Here is a 17,985-nt window from a genome sequence, read left to right as displayed (position 1 = left end):
CTGTTTGCTATCTCAGGGCTCCTGAGAAGGGAAAGGTGTTCCTTGGAAGGAGCCAGCAGGGCCAAAGCCACCCCTGGGACAAAGAGTCGTGACTGGGGTGGCCACATCAGGGCTGTGCCAGCCTTCCAAGTGTCTGCTGGGCACTCGCTGGAGCAGAGAAGGAGGAGGGATAAGAGCAATTTTTCTTTCCTCCAAATTATCTGTAAAAGCCAGGTGTGACTCATTCAGGCCCAGCTTTTCAGCTGCTCCAGCCCACTGGCAAATCCCTGCAGGACATCCCGCTGTGTCCCTTCTCTCCTGCCAAGCCTAGGGACCAACAGCCTGCCCTACACCCCGGGGTACGATCCCACACGGTGCAGCTGCACAGCTGGGTGTTCCCCTCACTCACCTGCCGAACCCATGCCCCAGAAACAACCCAGCGCCCCCTCCAAGACACAAAGCAGCCTCTGCCCCCCCAGCTCTGCCAAGGGCCACCCCCCCCCAGTCCATTGCATGTCTCAGCATCAGTCCTTGCTGTCCAAAAATCCCGCTGCTGCGCCGAGGGCTTCACAGCACCATGGTGGGGATGTGGTGGGCCAGGGAGGCAGGGTGGGGCACGGGCAGGGCCGGCGAGTGGGCCTGCAGGGAGGCGTTGGGGGGCCGGTGCCGAGCGCTCTTCTGGTGCGCCCGCAGCCCCGCGAGCTGGGAGTAGGCACTTTGGCACACCTGGCACTTGTAGGGCCGCTCTCCCGTGTGCAGGCGGACGTGGTTGCGCAGGGTGGAGGACTGGCTGAAGCGGCGGTTGCAGAAGCGGCACACGAAGGGCTTGTCCAGGGTGTGGATGCGCATGTGGGAGCGCAGGTTGCTGCGGGAGTTGAAGCCGCGGTGGCAGATCACGCAGCGCATGCGCCCCGTCGTGCTGGCCCCCGTCTCCACCGCGTGGAAATCCTCTGGGGATGACAGGGCACGGTCAGGCACTGCCCTACAGCACGGCAGCACGCCCCATCCCTGAGCACCGAGGGGCTGGATGCCCTGGATAACCCCCCATGCCCCCTCGCTGGCTCCCTGCTTGTGGGGACACCCATCCCAGGCTGGCACTTGGGGCTTTGGGATGGGGCCAGCACTGGGAATAGACTCACACAGATTTAGAGGAGGGGGAACATTCAAGGTGAACTGAATGAATCCCTAACAGATGGGCACAAAAAGCACTTTTCCCCTCCATGGCCTGCAGCGGAGCTGGAGGGGGTGAGGGCAGGAACCCACAGCCATGCTGTCCAGCCCCTGCACTGGTCCCACCTTCTCCCTCTGCTCTTCTGGGCTCTGACCCGGTTCTCTCGTAGTGGAAAATACAGTCAGAGAGCATGGATGGGATCCAGCTCCAAACACAGCATCCTCCAGCAGTGTCTGAGCTCTGCTGTGCCCGCAGAGGAGCACCTTGGGAAATCACCGACAAACACAGAGAGTGAACACCCAGGGAGAGAAAAGCCTCCTGAGATGGTGATTTGGGGATAGATCCATTAAATGCAGAGTGGGGTCGTTAAAAGCAGAGCTAAGATGTCTAATATATTCCATAAGATGTCCCTGACCTCACGCCCACCCCATGGCCTCAGAGCTGGGCACAGGGTGATCGGGCAGAGATGGTGCACCTGCTGCTCTTTCCAATGCTACCTACCATGTTTGTTCTTCTTCTGCTCCTCTTCCAGCCCTGGCACACCAGGAATACCCAGGAAGGTGTTATGGGAGTTCCCGTACCAGACCAGCAGCTCTTGGTCTGGAGGAATCATCTAGAAAGAAAGATACAGACAGAGGTGTTTAGAGGGAACGTGAACACCCATCCTTGTGCTGGTCCCTTCGGACCTACCCTGGCTGTACCCCATCTCCTGGGAGACCCTGCTGCCATCTGGGACCTGCCAGTGGTCCCCAGCACCCCCAGGCAGGCACAGCACTGCCCAGGCTGCAGCAGTGGAGGCGATGGCACAGCTCAGCACCACCCACCGCCGGCACAAACCTGGCCAGGGGTCTCCCAGGCTGAGATACAAACAAAGTGACAGGAAAGTACACAGCAGCAGAGCACACAGCTAGAGCTGAGGGCTCTGGAGTGCAGGACCCAGAGGTCCTGGCAGCTTGGGGAGATGAGGACAGGGTGGCACACAGAGACACAGAGAAATAACCCGTTTGTGGAGACACAAACTGCAGTGAGGCACAGGTGACAGAGACCAAGGCAGGGAGCTGTGACATGGAGCCACAGCCCAGGGCTCCAGCAAAATGTTTCAGCTCTGGACAGAGCCACTACCACCCTCCTGCTGTAGGGCACAGGCAGCATCTCCCACCTGACCCTGCCAGGGCTGATTTTGCAGATCAGCAAAGGGCCCATCAGCCCATGGATGAGAGGAGAGCTCAGAGCTGCTCTAAGAGACCATGACTCAGATGCGAGATGCTGCTTATGTCCCACACCAAAGGCACTGTGCTTGCAATAGCCCAAGGATATGTACAGGGCCAGGGAGGGGGTTTTGCATCACACATGCTCCCATTTTCCTGAAATGATGGCACTGCTTCCCCCATTATGTTCCTGCACTGCCAGGGTGAGTGGCCGGGAAACGCCACTCGAGGCTCCCCGTGTGCAGCAGCTGTGGCTGGGAAGCTGGACACTCTCACAAGGGTTCAGACAACACTAACATCAACACCACTTCATTTAAAAAATACACACATTTCCCCTTGCAGATCCCTAGCACTGAGAACCAAATTTAGGAACAGGAAAGTCCTGTCTTTCGGAGAATGGTTTTGCACACCCGGAGTAGTCCAAGAAAAGCATCATCCACATGAAACACAGATCATAAGTTAGATCACCCAAACACTGGAAAAATGTGCCAAATTTTAAGCATCTGAAAGTAGCAGGAATTTGACTTCATATGTTTTAAGTGCCCATCTGCATAAAGACCTCATTGGGGCTGCAGAGAAGGAATTTGGAAGGTAGTGGAAGCCAATATCCCTTTGCATCCCAAATTGGTGCTGGGTTTTGGTGTCATTTTCTCTTAACAGAAAATGAGTTATTTTTAATACAAGCAAATAAAATATTGCTGAAAGGATAAAACAAGTCTGCATGGGTGCACATGTGTGTTTTATTCTACTGAAGCAGCTGTGCCCACACCAGCAGTGGGTGAGCACCCATGTCCATGCACCCCAAAGCAAATTTAAATTGTCCCTAAGGAATCCCATGGCCTTCAGATCAAAGGCCAGAACTCGCTGCCCTCACTTTATTTTCCAGCAGCAGCAACTTGGTATTGCTGAGAATGAGGATGGGAAAAACTAATTAGCAAGTAAGGGCAGGAACAGGCAGAAGACATTAAAATACTAAAGGCAAATAGCAGAAAAGGCACAAAATAAATCATATTTTATGGTGCATAGTTGAGAAAGGCATCCTAAGAGATGTGCTGGAGCCACGGTGCAGCAGAGGCAGAGCGGCAGGGACTGGGCAGCTCCCAGTGCCTGCTGGGGAAGGGACACTGTGGGCACAGACAGGAGGCTGTGCAGGGGGACAGGAGGAGTGTGACAGCGCCCATGCACAGACACATGTCCTGCTGAGATGGGGAGCTCTAAGTTTGGGTCAGTGTGTGCATATCCTGCCCAGGACTGAGCTGTTCCTGCTGGTGTCGGGCTGATGCTGCACCCTTGAGGTGGGGGATTTGAGAGGACAGGTGTGGTGGGTGACAAGGGGGATTGCTCCAGTCCAAGGATGCCAAAGACTCCATGTGATTAACGAGCAGAGAGAGAAGCACTAAAGGAAAACCCTTTCTTACTTTTCCTTTTCTTGTTGGGTGCACAAACTCCAGCAGGTTTGAACGAGCGATGGATTTTGGACTGCATATGTATGTGTGCATGGGCAGGAATGGGGAGCCCAGGGAAAAGGCAATTCCTTGACCTGTCATGCCCAGTTGTGACCCAGCTCCTCACACATTCCGTGCTTTCCCTCATCACACTCGCACCCATCCCCTTTTCCTTCTCCTGGCACGGAGGCATCCATGCCAACACGGTGGCAGCAGGAGCACTATCAGGTACCTGCCATGCCTGGGGAGCATATTGCAGCATGATAGCAGGCATCCTTCATCCCCACCTTCTCCTCTCCATCACTCAGGGTTCAGCACTCTCAGCATTCCAATTTTGCTGCTTGTGCCAATGGAATTAAACTCATCCTGCTCAGGTGCTCACTGCTTCAGCCCCAGGAGCAAACCTGCAGATGGACCATGACTATACAGGGCCTCTACATGCACCTCCACAAATATTGGATCACCCACCCCATCACTCATGCCTGCACAAGGTGTGAAAACCACAGCTGTATTCCTAATTACACCACAGCTACCTGAAATTATTTCACTCATTTGCATAATTAAGAACAGTAATAAAAAGCAATTAAGGTGCTGTCACAACAGGCACAGCTGCCCACAGGAGTATCAGATCTTAAAACTGGGAACAGCTGAAGCCTTGGGAGAGATGTCCAGCATGGGGAGAGCAGCAGGGAAGCACTTGGGGCTCTTGGTCACAGCACTGCACGGGGAAATGCCGCCGAGCCCGAGGGGCACACAGGACTCTCCCGCAGCAGGAGATAATATTACCTGCTCCTCTTCCTACCCACCCACTCGCCTTTCCACAGCACTGCAGCGATCCCTAACCCAGCCCTGCTGCTGGCTCAGTGCAGAATGGGGCTGTGGTCCTGTGCCATGGAGCATTTGAGTGTATGCTCCTCTGTAAACCAGTGCAGAAGCTCAAACAGATCCGAGGAGCTGCCCGTGGAACCATCAGGCACTCACACTCCTTCCTGGCAGAGACCATCTCCCAGCCAAGAGTGCTCCTGAGCAGGTGAGACTCTGGACCCAGTACTAGATAGGGACAATCTACAGTTCTGGTCTGGGGTGAACTGGGAGATTTCTCTCTTGTGACTCTTTAAGCCAAAGCTGCTGCACCCGACACCTCCCTGAGCCACCACCTTTCTCCACCTGCAACAGCATCAGGTTATGGGGACACTGCACACAAGCAGGGCTGGTCCTCACTGTCATCCTGCTGGAACTGTGGGACAAGTATGCACATGGCATCAATAATGCCAGGAGCCAGACACCCACCACCATCCCAGTGTCTCCTGCAGGGAGCTGTGGGTGCCCTCTAGCCTTCATCCCGCAGCCTGTGCCATCCCTGGGACCCAGTACCTGCTCCTGTGCCAGGCCAGCACTGACCAGCACTTCATACAGGAGCACAGGGAGGAGATAGGCAGGACAAATCCCTTCTCCACAGCCCCACTGAGGAAAGCCCAAGGCATGGCTGTGCCAGCACTGCTCCCTGCCTGCTCCATGGCTCCCTGCTCCATGTACAGCCAGAGTGTGATGCCCAAGCAAAGCTGTGCAGAGTCAGGCGCATCCTGCACTCAGCACCTGGGTTTCACAGAAACCCCCAAAACATACCCCTGCTACAGAGAAGCAGGTTCTGCACAAAATCCTATTTTTTCAATAGAGCACCAACCCCCTGTCCCTGCCCAAATCCCTGCCTGGGCCAAGATTGCAGCTCTTCTCACACTTTACACCCCAGAAAAGCTCAGACAGTGTTTGTTCTCTCTCTGCTCAGCACAGGTCACCTCTTGAAAGGGGGCAGAGAGGAGAAGGGAACTTTACTACTCCCTGAAGTCAATGTAATGGCCACTCCCTGTGGTGCCTACCTCTCCCCATGGATCTGGATACTAGGAATGGCAAAGCTGCCCTGTGCTTCCACAGACACCCCAACAACAGCCCAAAAAACAAGTGAGGGAGGGACCGTGGGGCGGCAGATCCCACCACCCTGCCTCCACTCCTGCAGCTGCCCGGTCACCCTTCGTCCCCACTTACCTCAATGGCCTTATAGAAGATGCTGTTCCCGATCTGGACCACCTCCAGGTTCTGCTCCTGCTCGTTCCGTGCACACTTGATGTAGGTCATCCAGCTGCGATGATCCTCCTGGCTGGCGTCGATGAAGTAGCGCACGGTGCCGTCCTCGTTGAAGACCTGGGAAGGGGAGAGAGCAGTTGGTAGTGACGAGCCCACAGTGGACTGAGCCCCTCCACCTCCTGCCTCTGGGATAAAGCCCCTGGACAGGGACAAGCTCAGCCCCAAGGCTGTGCTGGCTTTGAGACCCAGCCAACAGCCAGGAGATGTCCGAACCCTTTCTGCTCACGGTCCTGGGCTGTGCATCTGCAGTGGGGCTGAGAAGGCTGCTCTGCTCTGGCATGGCTGGTCCCACCAGACCCTATCCCCCTGGATAACCCAGCTCTCTGCCCCAATCTCCCTTCTTGGCAGAGCCCCACCAGCAGTTCAGCCACAGAGGAAGGAGCTGTTCCAGCATCCTGCAGGTGCCCATAGGAGTGGGACCATCCCTAGGTGGAGGGGGAAGGTGCCTGCCAGAAGTGGAGAGATGCTTTGCAGGATGGCAAGTAAGGTAAGGCAAGTTTCTATTAAGCATAAAATTGTAATAATAATAGCAATAATTAAGTGCAAGTCTGAGTGAAACCAAAAAAAAGGAGGAAAACCCTGTCTACTTACTGGGCATAAATGTACAATATCTTGGCATTTCAGATCCCCCAAACCCCATGGCTTCACTTGGGATTAACCTCACCAGGTCAGGGACAAAGCAGGGGACAGGGCAGACCTGGGTTTGCCTGTGGTGCCCACTGTGGGCAGCAGCCAGTCGGGTGTTCCACCACAACAGGGCAGGGCAGCAAGACATGAGCAGCAGCAGCATTTTGGGGCTCCTCTGAGGGCTGAGGAAACCTCATCCTTTCTCCTGCCTGAAGGGTTTCCTAAATCCACCTGCCCAGATCTTTGCAAGAATGAGGAAACTGAGGCACGGGGAGGGGGTCAGGCACCACACAAGCACAGGACAGAGCCCCAGCACCCCGGCCCTGCCTCTCCCCGGCCGGTCCGGGCTGCGCGTACAAGGGCGGTCGTTACCTCCCACATGAGGTTGTTGTTCTTGCACAGGTCCACATGCTCAGGGGAGATGACTCTGCCCGTGAACGGCCCCATCTCGGTGCCAGCCTTGATCCAGGTCTTGGAGAAGATGCCGAGCCCTTCCCCGGGGATGGAGCTCTGGGCGATGATCACTTCCGACGGCAGCACCAGGCTGGAGAGCTTCTGCACCTCTGTGAGGGGGGAGAGGGCTCAGAAAAGGACCGGGGGGGAAGATCGGGGGCGGCGGGGACCCCTCCCCATCCCCGGCCCCAGCCCAGACCCCGGGGCTGAGCCTTTTAAACGCCCAACCGGGCTCCCACAAAGCGGTACAAGGTTCCCCCGGGGCATTGAGGAGGTACCTGGGAAAAGCATCCCGAGCTGGGCGAGGGAGCGGGGCTGGGAAAGGAGGTTAAATGGTGTCTATTTCGGCCCATCCAGCAATTTGTCATGCTGTTAAAGTGATCTGCATTCATTAAACTCAACTAGAAAGAAATTGCTAATTCTAAATTCATTAGTCCTTTAGGAATGCTGTAGCGCTACATTGTGCCTGAATGGCGCGAGGGCTTGTTTAAAAGGGCCCAGGAATTCCTCTTACAAAATGGGGAGATGAGATGGTTGACATATCGTGAATGGAAATGGAATTAGCCTTCATGGTAAATTAAGAGAGGAACAGAAATCCGAGAGGGGGAAAAGGGAGCCGGGACGCCCCGGCGATGCCGGGGCGAGAGAAAAGATATTGTCCCGGGCGGCTGAATGCGGGGCGGCCCCGGCCCCCCCGGCTCCCCCAGCCCGCGGTTTAAGTGGGAACTTTCTCAGGTCAAGCCCAAGTTAACCAAATGAATTTAAAGCCCTTTTTCCCCAGTCCCACGCCTGGGGAGAGCGGGGCGCCGGGACCGCATCCCACCGCCGGGCACCGGGAGCCCGGCCCGGGGTCGGTGCGGGAAAGCGGGGGGACCTGGGAAGGTCTAGGGGGGTTCACTCACCTCCGGAGAAGGACTGAGCCAGGACCTCGGCCGTGAAGGCGGTCTTGGGGCTGCTCTTCTCCTCGAAGAGCTGCTCGCCCAGCACGTTTCTCCAGCGGCCGTAGAGGAAGCTGTGCAGGATGTCGGAGGTGATCACCTCGGCCAGCGAGAGCCCCTGAGGCTTCAGCCCGGGCTTGAGGACCAGGGCCTCGGCGGGCAGCACCGAGCCCATCATGGGGGCGAGGCGGCGGGGCCGGACGCGACGGGGCCGGGCACGGCGGGCGGTGGGCGGCGGGCTGGGCTCCGTGCGGCTCGGCGGCTCCCGCCCGGCTATATATGAGCTTCATTGACCCTCCTAATTGGTTATTAATGACCTCCCTGACGTTGGCGGAGAGACTGGGGCTGCCGGAGCGAGGCGAGCCGTCGGAGCCCCCCCCTTTCCATCCCCTCCTTCCCTCCCCTCCCAGGGGTGGGGTGGCTGAAGGGAGGGAGGGACACGGCGAGCACGCACACACACACCACACACAAACACACACACGGATATACATGTACACGCACATACACACGCACAGGCTCGACCCCCGCACCTCCCGGCCCCGGCAAACCCAAAGCCGGCACCTGCCCCCGGGCACGGCAGAAAAGCAACGAAACGGGCAGAAATGCCCTCTCCGGTGTTCCACGGACGGGGCGCACCCTCGGGCACGGTCCCGCACGGGCTCGCTCCCCGCCCGGCCCTCGCGCTCGTTTTGGGGCTGAAACGCGGCGCTTTGGGGCCGCTGAGCACCACAACGAAATCGGCGGCCCCGAGCCCGACAGCCCCGGCCGGTCGATGGCATTTGGCCCCCGCGGCCCCGGGGGAACGGGCCGAGGCTCCCCCAGCTGACCCCGACCGGCCGCGGCTCCCCGCTGCCCCCCGCACCCCGGGCCGGTACCGGCGGTACCGGGAGGAGCCGGCGCTGCGCCCCCAAACCCCGGAGAGGGTCCCCAAGCACGGAGAGGGGGGTAGGCGCTCCCAGGGCTGGTCTCCGCTTGACCCCAGGGATAGGCTCTCCCGGCTGCCGCCTCCAGACCGGCCGGTCCTCAATTCCGCATCCCCGTGGGAATTGTGCTCACGGGTGGATCGGGGATCCGCTCGTGGATCCCTCAGCTCCCCGCAATGGCAGCCCTGTCCTTCCGTGTCCGCCCGGTGCCAGACCCCGACCTCGAGGGGGGCTGCAGCATCTCTGGGGCTCTGCTGCTCCAACACCCGCGTCCCCGCACCCGAAGACATTTCCCGGCCAGACACGGCACACATCCCTGCCCCGCCGAGCCCCGGGAGCCCCGCCGCCACTCCTGATGGCCAGGAAGGTGGCACCAGAGCAGTCACCCCAAATCCAGCGCTCCCTCCCTCCGGGCCCGAGCTTTGCCGGCTCAGCAAAGGGTTAATCTTTCCCGGATTTAAACCCAGTCCTGCTGTGTCGGAGCTTAGAGCCCTCTCCTTAGCCTTGTTCTTTTGATTTTCATGGGGACAAGGGGCTGTAAAGGGCCGGGGGAAGAAAGATAGGCCCCCAAATTCCTCAAGCGCTCCAAGGCCGGTTCCTGCGCCCGAGAAGCCCCGCCACATCTCACCGTGCCCGGAGCAGGAACCAGGCACAACTCAAACCCCCATCCCATCCCCTGGGTGGGTGTTTTATAGGATGAAGCTGTGGAGTGGCTTCTGCCCTTGGCAAAATGATGCTGCTGCAATCCAGGTGCAATTATTTCTATTAATCCGTTCAAGAAGCAACGCAAATGTCAGGAACCCACCCAAACTTGCTCCAGCTGAGGGTGTTTGCCCAGCGAGAGGCAGCGGTGCCCTGAAAAGGGGAGGTTAACAACCTGCCAAGGGTTGGTTTGGGGTTTAATAAGCGTAAAAAATAAGTTTATTTGTTTTTTCTGGACTTTGGCTGGAGGAGCCGTCAGAATATTCCAGTTTTGCTAAATATAACGCATCAGGTGGAAAGGTTCCCAGCACCGGCTCCCTCTGGCCGCCGAGACAAGCCAGTCCTCGGATTGCTTTATCCTCCACCCCCCCCGGAAAACCCTTCAACCTTCAAGTTATCCCGGGACAAAAAATAATAGATGCTCTTAAACCCCCTGCGGCTCCGGTGCGGGCTGCGCTGAGCCCCGCTCCCGGCTGCGGGGGCTCGGCGGTGCGGGGGGGAGTGATGGAAAAAGGTGGAAAAAAATAAAATTCTTCCATTTTCTGCGTGGTTTTAAATATCCCCAGCTGTTTCCCAAAGCTTCTTCCCAGTCCTAGGAAGGTGCTTTGCTGTGTGTCCGTGTGTCCCCCCCCCCTCATTTCTCTTTTTTAATATCGCAGCTATCCCTCCTTTTTAACATTTAAGAGGAAACAAGTTTAATATTCATGGCTGTTAATAGAGAAGGGCCATTATCGCCGCCCCATTGTTCTGAGCCCCGCACAATGCTGCTTGTATTTTCATGTGTATATTCCCAAAGTTCCTTCTGAGCGTTTAGTGAGCACTTTAATATTCATGGGTGTTAATAGAGAAGCCCTCAGTATATTGGCATATTGTTGGGAGGTGTACATATTGGTCTGACTCTGAATAGCCACAGTCCTCTTTTCTTTTGCTCTGTTTTGCAGGGTTGATGGGCCAGGAGTAAATGGGCATTTTTCCCCCCCGTCTCCCCCTTACAGAGAGAACATCTTTATTCCAGTCCCAGACTTTCTGGTTTCCCATTCAGGACCCTCAGAAATAATGTCAGGCAGAAGAAAAGTGGAGCAAATCAATCTTTCATGGTCTTTTTGAGACCAATTTGACATCCATGGACTCTTCTTTTCTTTCACAGCCTACAAGGGGATGGTCAGGATCTGGACAAGGTTGGGGTCTGATGAGGGGAGACATGGGATCATAATGCAGCAAAGAGAGAAAAGAAAAGCAAAACAAGAAAAGATTGCAGGGATGGGGTGATGGAGGAAAAATGAGGGTGAATGACAGTGCAAGAAAGGAGATTAGAGCCCAGCAGCTGCTTTTTGGGGGGCGGGGGGGAGGGGGGAGCTCTCTCCCCTCTTCCAGCCCTTCGCATGAATAGGATTTGAACAGAGCGGAGATTGATTTATAGTTATTGCAGTTGAACATTTATTGCTCTTAAAGAGTGGCGGGGAGAAAAGAGAGAAAAGGGGTTTGAAAAGCTCCTTTCTGTATTAAAGAGGTATCAAATGAAGACTGCTGAGATAATATACAGTGGCCAATGGGAATTTGATTTGCTTTAAAATTTAACTCTTGTGGGGCCGCCGGGGATGGAGCCGGGATGCGGGGATGGAGCCGCCGCTGCCCCGGGCCGGTGCAGCCGCGATTCGATTCTCAAACCCCGCAAACAGCCCGGCTTCACCGCGAAGATCTGCGGCGGCTCCTGCGCGGCGGGGAAGGGCTGCAGCGAGGGAGGAGGATTTAGTGCTTCGTTAGTATAGTTTTGTATTATTTTTTAATTTTTTTTTTTTTCTGTGGGGAGGTGAAAGCAGGAAAGATGCGGAGCTACGAAGTAACCGGCGCAGAGAAGAGCCCTTTTCGGAGCTGAGTTTTCCTGCTCTAAAGCCGGAGGTTTCTCCTCTCCGGCGGCAGAAACGCGATCGCAGCCGAGTCCCCCCGGGCGCAGAAAGGAGCCCATTGTTCGATGGGGAGAAATACATTTTTAGCGGTGATTGAAAGCTCCCCTCTCGTTTGAACTCTAGAAGAAAGTCCCTGGCAGGGAAGAGCATCCCCCTCCCTCTGCCCCAACATCTGTTTGGAGCAATCCAGGCTCTAGGGCAGAGCCGGGCTCTGCCCCCTCCCAAAGTCATTAAAAAGATATTAGTTGAGCTGAGAAAAGTCCAGCGCAGCCCCTCGATCCGAGGTGGAGTGTGCGTGGGGGGGTGATGCGTGTCATTAAAAACGACTTTGGATTTACCAGTGCTAATACCAGGCAAAGGAGTCCGAGTTCAAAAGCCCCCCGGCCCCGGCCGCCCCGCCGCGCCCTGCCCGGAGCCCTTGAGCCCGGGGCCGGCTCGGGACAGGCCGGACAACCCCATCACCTGCTCCGAGCGCCCCCCGAGCGCCGGGAAAGGGGGACGGCAGAGAGCCGGGATGGGAGACGAGGCGGTCAGCTGCTCCAGCCGCATCCCCCGCGCCTCCACGGGCTGCAAAATGCCCCGGGAGCCGGAGGGAAGGGGGGGCAGGAGGGATCATCGCACCCCTGCGGGAACCGGGGGAGCCGGGGCAGGAGGGATCATCGCACCCCTGCGGCTGCCGCAGGAGCCAGGCGCCTCCGAAGTTGCTAAATGTGTCATTTATTAAAGCATTCAGGGGGCTTTTCTTTGGCGTTTGCTTGCAAACTCACAAAGGCCGAGCTGCTGTTTGGGGGTCTTTTCTGATGGAAAAAGGGCTCGGAGACCCCCGGCACAAAAGAAATCCTGGCAGTGCTTTCAATGGCCAGGACTCAATGAGGGGGACCCTGTGCGCAGCGGGCGGGGGCGAGGGGCCGCCCGGTGCTGCCTGAAAGGCAGGCCTGAATGTAATGGGGAGATCTGCGTTTATTTGTTGGGATCACATTTAATTAGCTTAGTACAACCCTTGAAAGACAAAGGGACCTCAATCTGGATCCAATCTGAAGCTCGTTTGGAGAGCGAGGGCTCCTGGAAAAGTCAAAAGAGAGAAAGGAGAAAGAAAGGGAAGGCTGGGAGAGAAAGGGGCTGGGGGCCCAGCCAGGTGACTGGCACGCGTGAAACAAGGGGGCCTTTTGGGCACAAGGCAGGGCTCAAAAGGGAGGGAGGAAAATAGCCTCTTCCTCAGGTTTTACCTACTTAAACCCCCTGAAGGGGCTGGAGCTGAAAAGCCTCAATGGGGGCTGAGGAGGCTGCAAAGCAAACAGCAGCGCTGGAGAGGGGCTCCGGCCCTGCCGCCGCAGCAGTTGGCGGCACTCGGTTATGGGAATGTGCCCAAATGTTACCTGCGCCCGGGAACGCTCCCAGAAGGAGCTGTGGGGGGACAAGGAATGCCCAGGGTGAGCCTGGGCCGGGGGGTCTGGCAGGTCCCTCGCAGGTCCCCATGTTCCCTCCATAGGGTGAGACTTCCCCCCCCCCGTGCCTTCACTCACCCCAAGCAGCACCTCTGCCCCATCACTTGTGGGGCTTCATCATGTGCCAGCGGGGCCACGGCCGGGATGGGGCACCGAGGAGTCCCCGTGGGTGCCCCCCTTGCTTCAGGGCAGCCCCAGCATCCCTCATCCCAACACAGGGCACATGCAGGTGCGTGATGGGGAGGATAGTGGCCCGTCCCCAAGGTGCCACATCCACGGATGGAGCTGAACGGACCCTTGTTCCCCTCCAAACTGCACCCTGCCTGTCTGTCCCTGCTGCCCTCCGAGGGGGCCTGGAACAGCAGGGAGGGTTCAGGATGCCCCCGAGCAGTGCTGGCCCCTCAGTGGGTGCCCAGAGGGTGCCCAGCAGCTCCGGGCAGGGAGGGGTTGGTGCGATGAAGCCGTGACTCTCCCGGCGAGCGCTCCGGCACCGGGCACTGCAGCCCCTCCGAGCCAGTCGGGCTGATTGCACTGCTCGGGAAAGGAGCTCCAGGGCATTATTTGCCTCCATTTCACTCTGCAGGAGGCCACGGAGCCGAGCAGAGATGCCGAGTGCGCTCCCCTCCGCTCTCGCTCGCTTTCTTGCCTTTCCCCCCCGCCCCGTTCCTTTCCTTCAAGTATTATTCTCAGGGATGGGTGACAGGAGCGGGGCTGCCCGGCAGACAGGTGACCCCGGCCGCGGGGAGAGATGAGTCCTCCTGCGGCTCCTGCCGGTTCCCGACCCTATTCTCTCCAAAACAAACGGAGCAGCAGCTCCAGCCGCCCCGTGTAATGACTGCACGGCAGCGAAGTTTAATATTCCCTGGTGAATGGGCCAAACAAGGAGCCCCGCGGGCCCGTGCGGCTCACCGGGGCACGGCCGCGCTGAGTGACGGCTCGCACAAAGGGAAGGGACCGTCTAATCCCCCGGGACCGCGGCACCTGCACCCCAGCCCGGCCGGGATTAAAGGGGAGCGAGCCGGGCTCTGCAAAGATCAGAGGCTTCATTACAGCGGCCTTGAAATAGGATTTCCTCAAGTGATAAGGGGCAGGGTGGGAAGATAATTAAGGGGGGGCTGTTGGTACCTGCCCCCACATCAACCCTGGAGATGCTCTTTTGGGTCACCTGCCTTGAACGTGGTGCCCCAGATCTGGAGGGAGGTGGCAGGGCAGAGCTGGGCATCCACTGCTCCAACACCTTCAGGGTGGTTAGTCCCTCCCTGCCATCTCCCTCCATCCCCAGCTCCCACCGAGGTGCCACCCAGACAAGGATGGGGCTCGGTGCCTGCTCACCCTCTGCCCTGGGGGCCACTGTCTCCTCTCAGCAACAGACCACGGAGCTGTGGCTCTTTCAACTCATCTTCACATCACATAACTCCAGTTTCTGCTCATTCCCATCATTAAAAATTGTGGGAAATTCCTTTTGTGTCTCTCCCAGCCCTACGAGAGCAGAGAAACGCCGTGTCTGCAATGGTCACCCTGCACCAGTGCTACTCACAGGGAAAAAAATGTCCAAACCAGCCAAGGCTAAGCAGCTCCCTGCATGGAATAAACACCCATGTGCTGTTTGACAGGATACACTGACAAACGTCACTGCAAGATCCCAATTCCTGCCCTGTGCCACAGCCCTACAAACACCAACAGCCCCCAAAATCCCCCTGAGAGTGGGATGAACCAGGCAGGTTTGGGGGAGAAGAAGAAGTGCAGAAGGGACCTCGTGAACATCAAAAAGCTCCACATTAAACACCACGAGCTCTTGCTCTGACCCTGCTGCCCGTCATCAGTTACTGTAAATACACCGTTCCTCCAATGCAATTAAATATTTAATAATTGAAGAAGGGGAAAAAAGAAAGTCCCACATCTTCTTGTCTCTTTCAAGAGTCATTTCAGTTTAACTCACAACGGCCATAATATAGTTTGTCCTCAAATCATGCAAAATTCAAGAAATTATTTTAGAGTAATCTGAAAGTCTCCGCTCCACTCCCAAAAGAGCCTTTCCTGTTCAGGCACACTGAATATGGAGCACAGGAGAGCATCAGGGTCATCACAGACTCAGTGAGATCCTTTAGTGACAGGGTTTTTCAGGTTGCTGCCCAGAAAGGGTTTGCAGAAGGACCACAATAAATGTCTGCTCAGGATTTGGCCTCTGCCTGCGGGTGCTGCCAGCCTGGGTGGTCCCGTGGGACACTTGGGTCAGATCCCCTTGCCAGCCCACTGAAGATGTGCTGCTGGACAGACCTGAGAGGGATTCATTCTGAGGAGCCATCACGTGCCTGAGCCAAGGCCTCCAGAAAGGGATCATCCTTGAGAGAAGGAGCGTTATTTGTCAAGGGCAGGGAAGAGCAGAAGCCAGTGAGCTGGGCTGGGCACCTCCCGCCGGGGCACTCACCTGGGATGGTCTTTGGCTCCAGCTCCACTGTCCCCAAACTGAAGGTCTCCTCGTAGGATCTCCTCGCTGTCCCCCAGGATTAATGTCCTGCCATGGCCTCGTGCTGGGTGCTGGTCCCCTGTGAGGAGGAAGAGGCTGCACCGTCCCCATTGCCACTCATGGACCCCAAAATACCAAATGTGGCCCCTGTGCTGGCTCCTATGTGGCGCCTTGGGGACTGCTCCTGCTCCTTGCACCATCCAGTTTCTGCCAAAGGGACAGACAAGCCACCTCTGCCTCAAAACCCAGTGCAGTCAGGGCTTAATCTGCTTTACTGGGGGTTAAACTTGCCCAGAGCTGAACAGGAGACTCAGTTCCTCTCCTGGAGATCAGAGACTTGGCTTGAAGGCAGCACAGCAGCCTCTGGGCTGCACCACACACCTGTGGCAGGAGGAGCTGCCCACAGACCTCAGAGGGAAAGGTGAGGGGGCCTGTCCAGCCCTGGGGTGGGACTGACCATCACACCAGCCCCAGGACTCCCTGGATGGCCAGAGACCAGGATGGCAGCAGGGCTGGAGTTTGGGGGAACCCAGAGGCCACCAGCCCACCGTGAGGTGCCAAGGCCTCTCTTTGCCTCCCACCCTGCCCCTCTCCATCCCATAGTGGACTCACAACAGCTCCACAGCCGTGGCCTCCGCCCCGAGCAGGCAGCAATAATGGAAAACAAATTGGTGAACTTGGGAACATTTCAAGCACTTCAGGACACCAGACTGCTGATGAAAACCCAGCTTTGCAGGCACCATCTTAATGACAGGCCAAATTTCAAAGGCTTGCAAACTATTTCTTGTGCTGCCCCACCCCCTCAATAAAAGGCTGCATCAGAAAGAGATATTTCCATAATTTATAGTATGGACATTTCACTGGGGAGACTCACTCATCTGTACTTACAGATACATTTAAGAAAATGCATCCTCCCACAATCCTGCGCCATTTACGACTATTGGCACAATCTGTAATCCTCAGTCTTCAATTAAGGGACACCTTAGGGTTCATTATCACACAATTGCTCCCTGTGAACCATGCCAAATGCTGTTTTGGCACAGAGCTTGGAAGATGAATTAGAAGGAAGTCTTCTCGGTAATGCCCGCTCCCAATTCCCATCAGCAGCCTTTATGCCCTCCTCTAGCCATTTTTTCCCCCCTCTCCCCTCTTTCCAAGTGGCTTTTACTATCCCATCTTTCAATGTCTCTCTTGATTCTCTGGAGGTATATTTAGAGATGCTACATCTCCTTTTCTTCCGGCTCTCAACATGCCTCCCGCTCCCGGCTTTGCAGATGGGATCTTCTTTCCTCCCTCCCTCCCTTCCCCCGTCCGTAAACCCCTGCAGCTGCCTGGGAACAGTGGATGGAGTTGCTTTGGGTTGAAGGAGCTCAAAACTCACAGTTTTACAAGAAAGGGATCCCCTGAAGGGGCTGCAGTTGTTGCCAAACTTGGCCTGGGCGCAACTAGAAGTTAATGTGTAATAGGTGAGAATGGCCGGAGCCACATCCCTCCCCATCCCTCTCCCAGTCAGTGCTGCTCCAGCGACCCCACCTGCAGGGATGGCAAGTCCTGGATGGATTCAGCCACAAAGACAAAGCTGGAGAAGAGCAACAAGTTGAGAGTATTAAAACCAGGGGCTGCCACCTCCTCGACAAGCAGTAAAACCTTCACAGGGCTGTAGGAAACTTCCCGGTATTAAAACGGATCCTTCTGGCCCAGACAGCGACAATTACAGCAAATTCCATGGAAATCCTCGGTGTCGCAGTGCCAAGAGAGACCTGAAGTGACATTAATAGAGTTTCACTAGAATTAAGGCTGGTGCTGACCTCACGGATCACCCCAAACTCCCCGGGATGCGGCGCAAGGAGCCGGAGCCTGCGGAGTGCCGGGACCGCGGAGAGGGAACAACGGAGTCCAACAGACGGGAAATACTTCACCCACAAGACACCTTGTGGAAATTTTATTATATAGTGTAAAATGCAACTGTCAGTCAAATAAAAAGAACACTTTTTTTTTTTTTTTTTAAACACCATGCTCAACATTATCCAATCGCGGTTCTTTATAGTTAGACATTTCAAGCATAAGGAAAAAATAAGGAAAGAACCCAAGAACAGTAAATTCAGTACATTTAAAAACGGAATGTCCCGCAGGGCAATTAAAAATGCAAGAAAAAATAGCTTCAATTCCGTTTTTCCTTTAAAAATACACTGTTATCTGTACAAGAAACACTACAGTAAACATCGGAAATCATATTATCCCTTTTATTAAATCAAAATTATTTAGCGCATACCGTGGTTAATACTAGATTCATTTATTTCTCTAGGTAATTTGACAAATATTAGATAAGAAAATATTTAAAAGAAATGAAAAAGCAAAAAACACCTTGGAATTAAAAAATAGTTACTACCTTTTATATGGTTTTATGTTCCACAGTGTTTGTTAAAGGTACTAATAGCAGATTCATTTTAATATTAAAAATAACAGTATTTATATTTCTGAGAGCATAGAGGAAAGTTTTTTTCTTTTTTTTTTTTTTTTTTTTTTTTTTTTTTTTTTTAAAAAAGTTTGGGGGTTTTAAAAAAAAAAAGACAACAAA

The 17,985-nt window shown here is 55.6% G+C and overlaps 1 protein-coding gene across 1 annotated transcript; it reads right to left on the bottom strand.

Annotated features, from left to right (window-relative positions):
* Positions 1 to 479: 479 nt before the first annotated feature.
* Positions 480 to 8,141, bottom strand: PRDM12 (PR/SET domain 12). The gene is made up of 5 exons (XM_017810409.1): positions 7,928 to 8,141; positions 6,945 to 7,135; positions 5,847 to 6,002; positions 1,652 to 1,763; positions 480 to 929 (listed from the first exon to the last, which is right to left on the bottom strand). The coding sequence occupies exons 1-5, from the start codon at positions 8,139 to 8,141 to the stop codon at positions 547 to 549; spliced, it is 1,056 nt and encodes a 351-aa protein (XP_017665898.1). The 3' UTR covers positions 480 to 546.
* Positions 8,142 to 17,985: the final 9,844 nt, after the last annotated feature.

Source organism: Lepidothrix coronata, unplaced genomic scaffold, assembly GCF_001604755.1.
Source record: "Lepidothrix coronata isolate B3197 unplaced genomic scaffold, Lepidothrix_coronata-1.0 Scaffold28, whole genome shotgun sequence".
NCBI lineage: Eukaryota > Metazoa > Chordata > Aves > Passeriformes > Pipridae > Lepidothrix > Lepidothrix coronata.
Note: the sequence above shows the minus strand (reverse complement) of the source record. Positions and strands in the feature narration are given on the sequence as shown.

Bases quoted from the DNA above. Each gene is read 5' to 3' on its own strand.
- PRDM12 (XM_017810409.1), bottom strand. From the start codon at position 8,141: ATGATGGGCTCGGTGCTGCCCGCCGAGGCCCTGGTCCTCAAGCCCGGG. The intron at 1,764-5,846 runs GTAAGTGGGGAC...CTTTCTTTCTAG, and splicing joins TCTTCTATAAGGCCATTGAG to ATGATTCCTCCAGACCAAGA. The intron at 930-1,651 runs GTAGGTAGCATT...TGTCATCCCCAG, and splicing joins GCAGAAGAAGAACAAACATG to AGGATTTCCACGCGGTGGAG.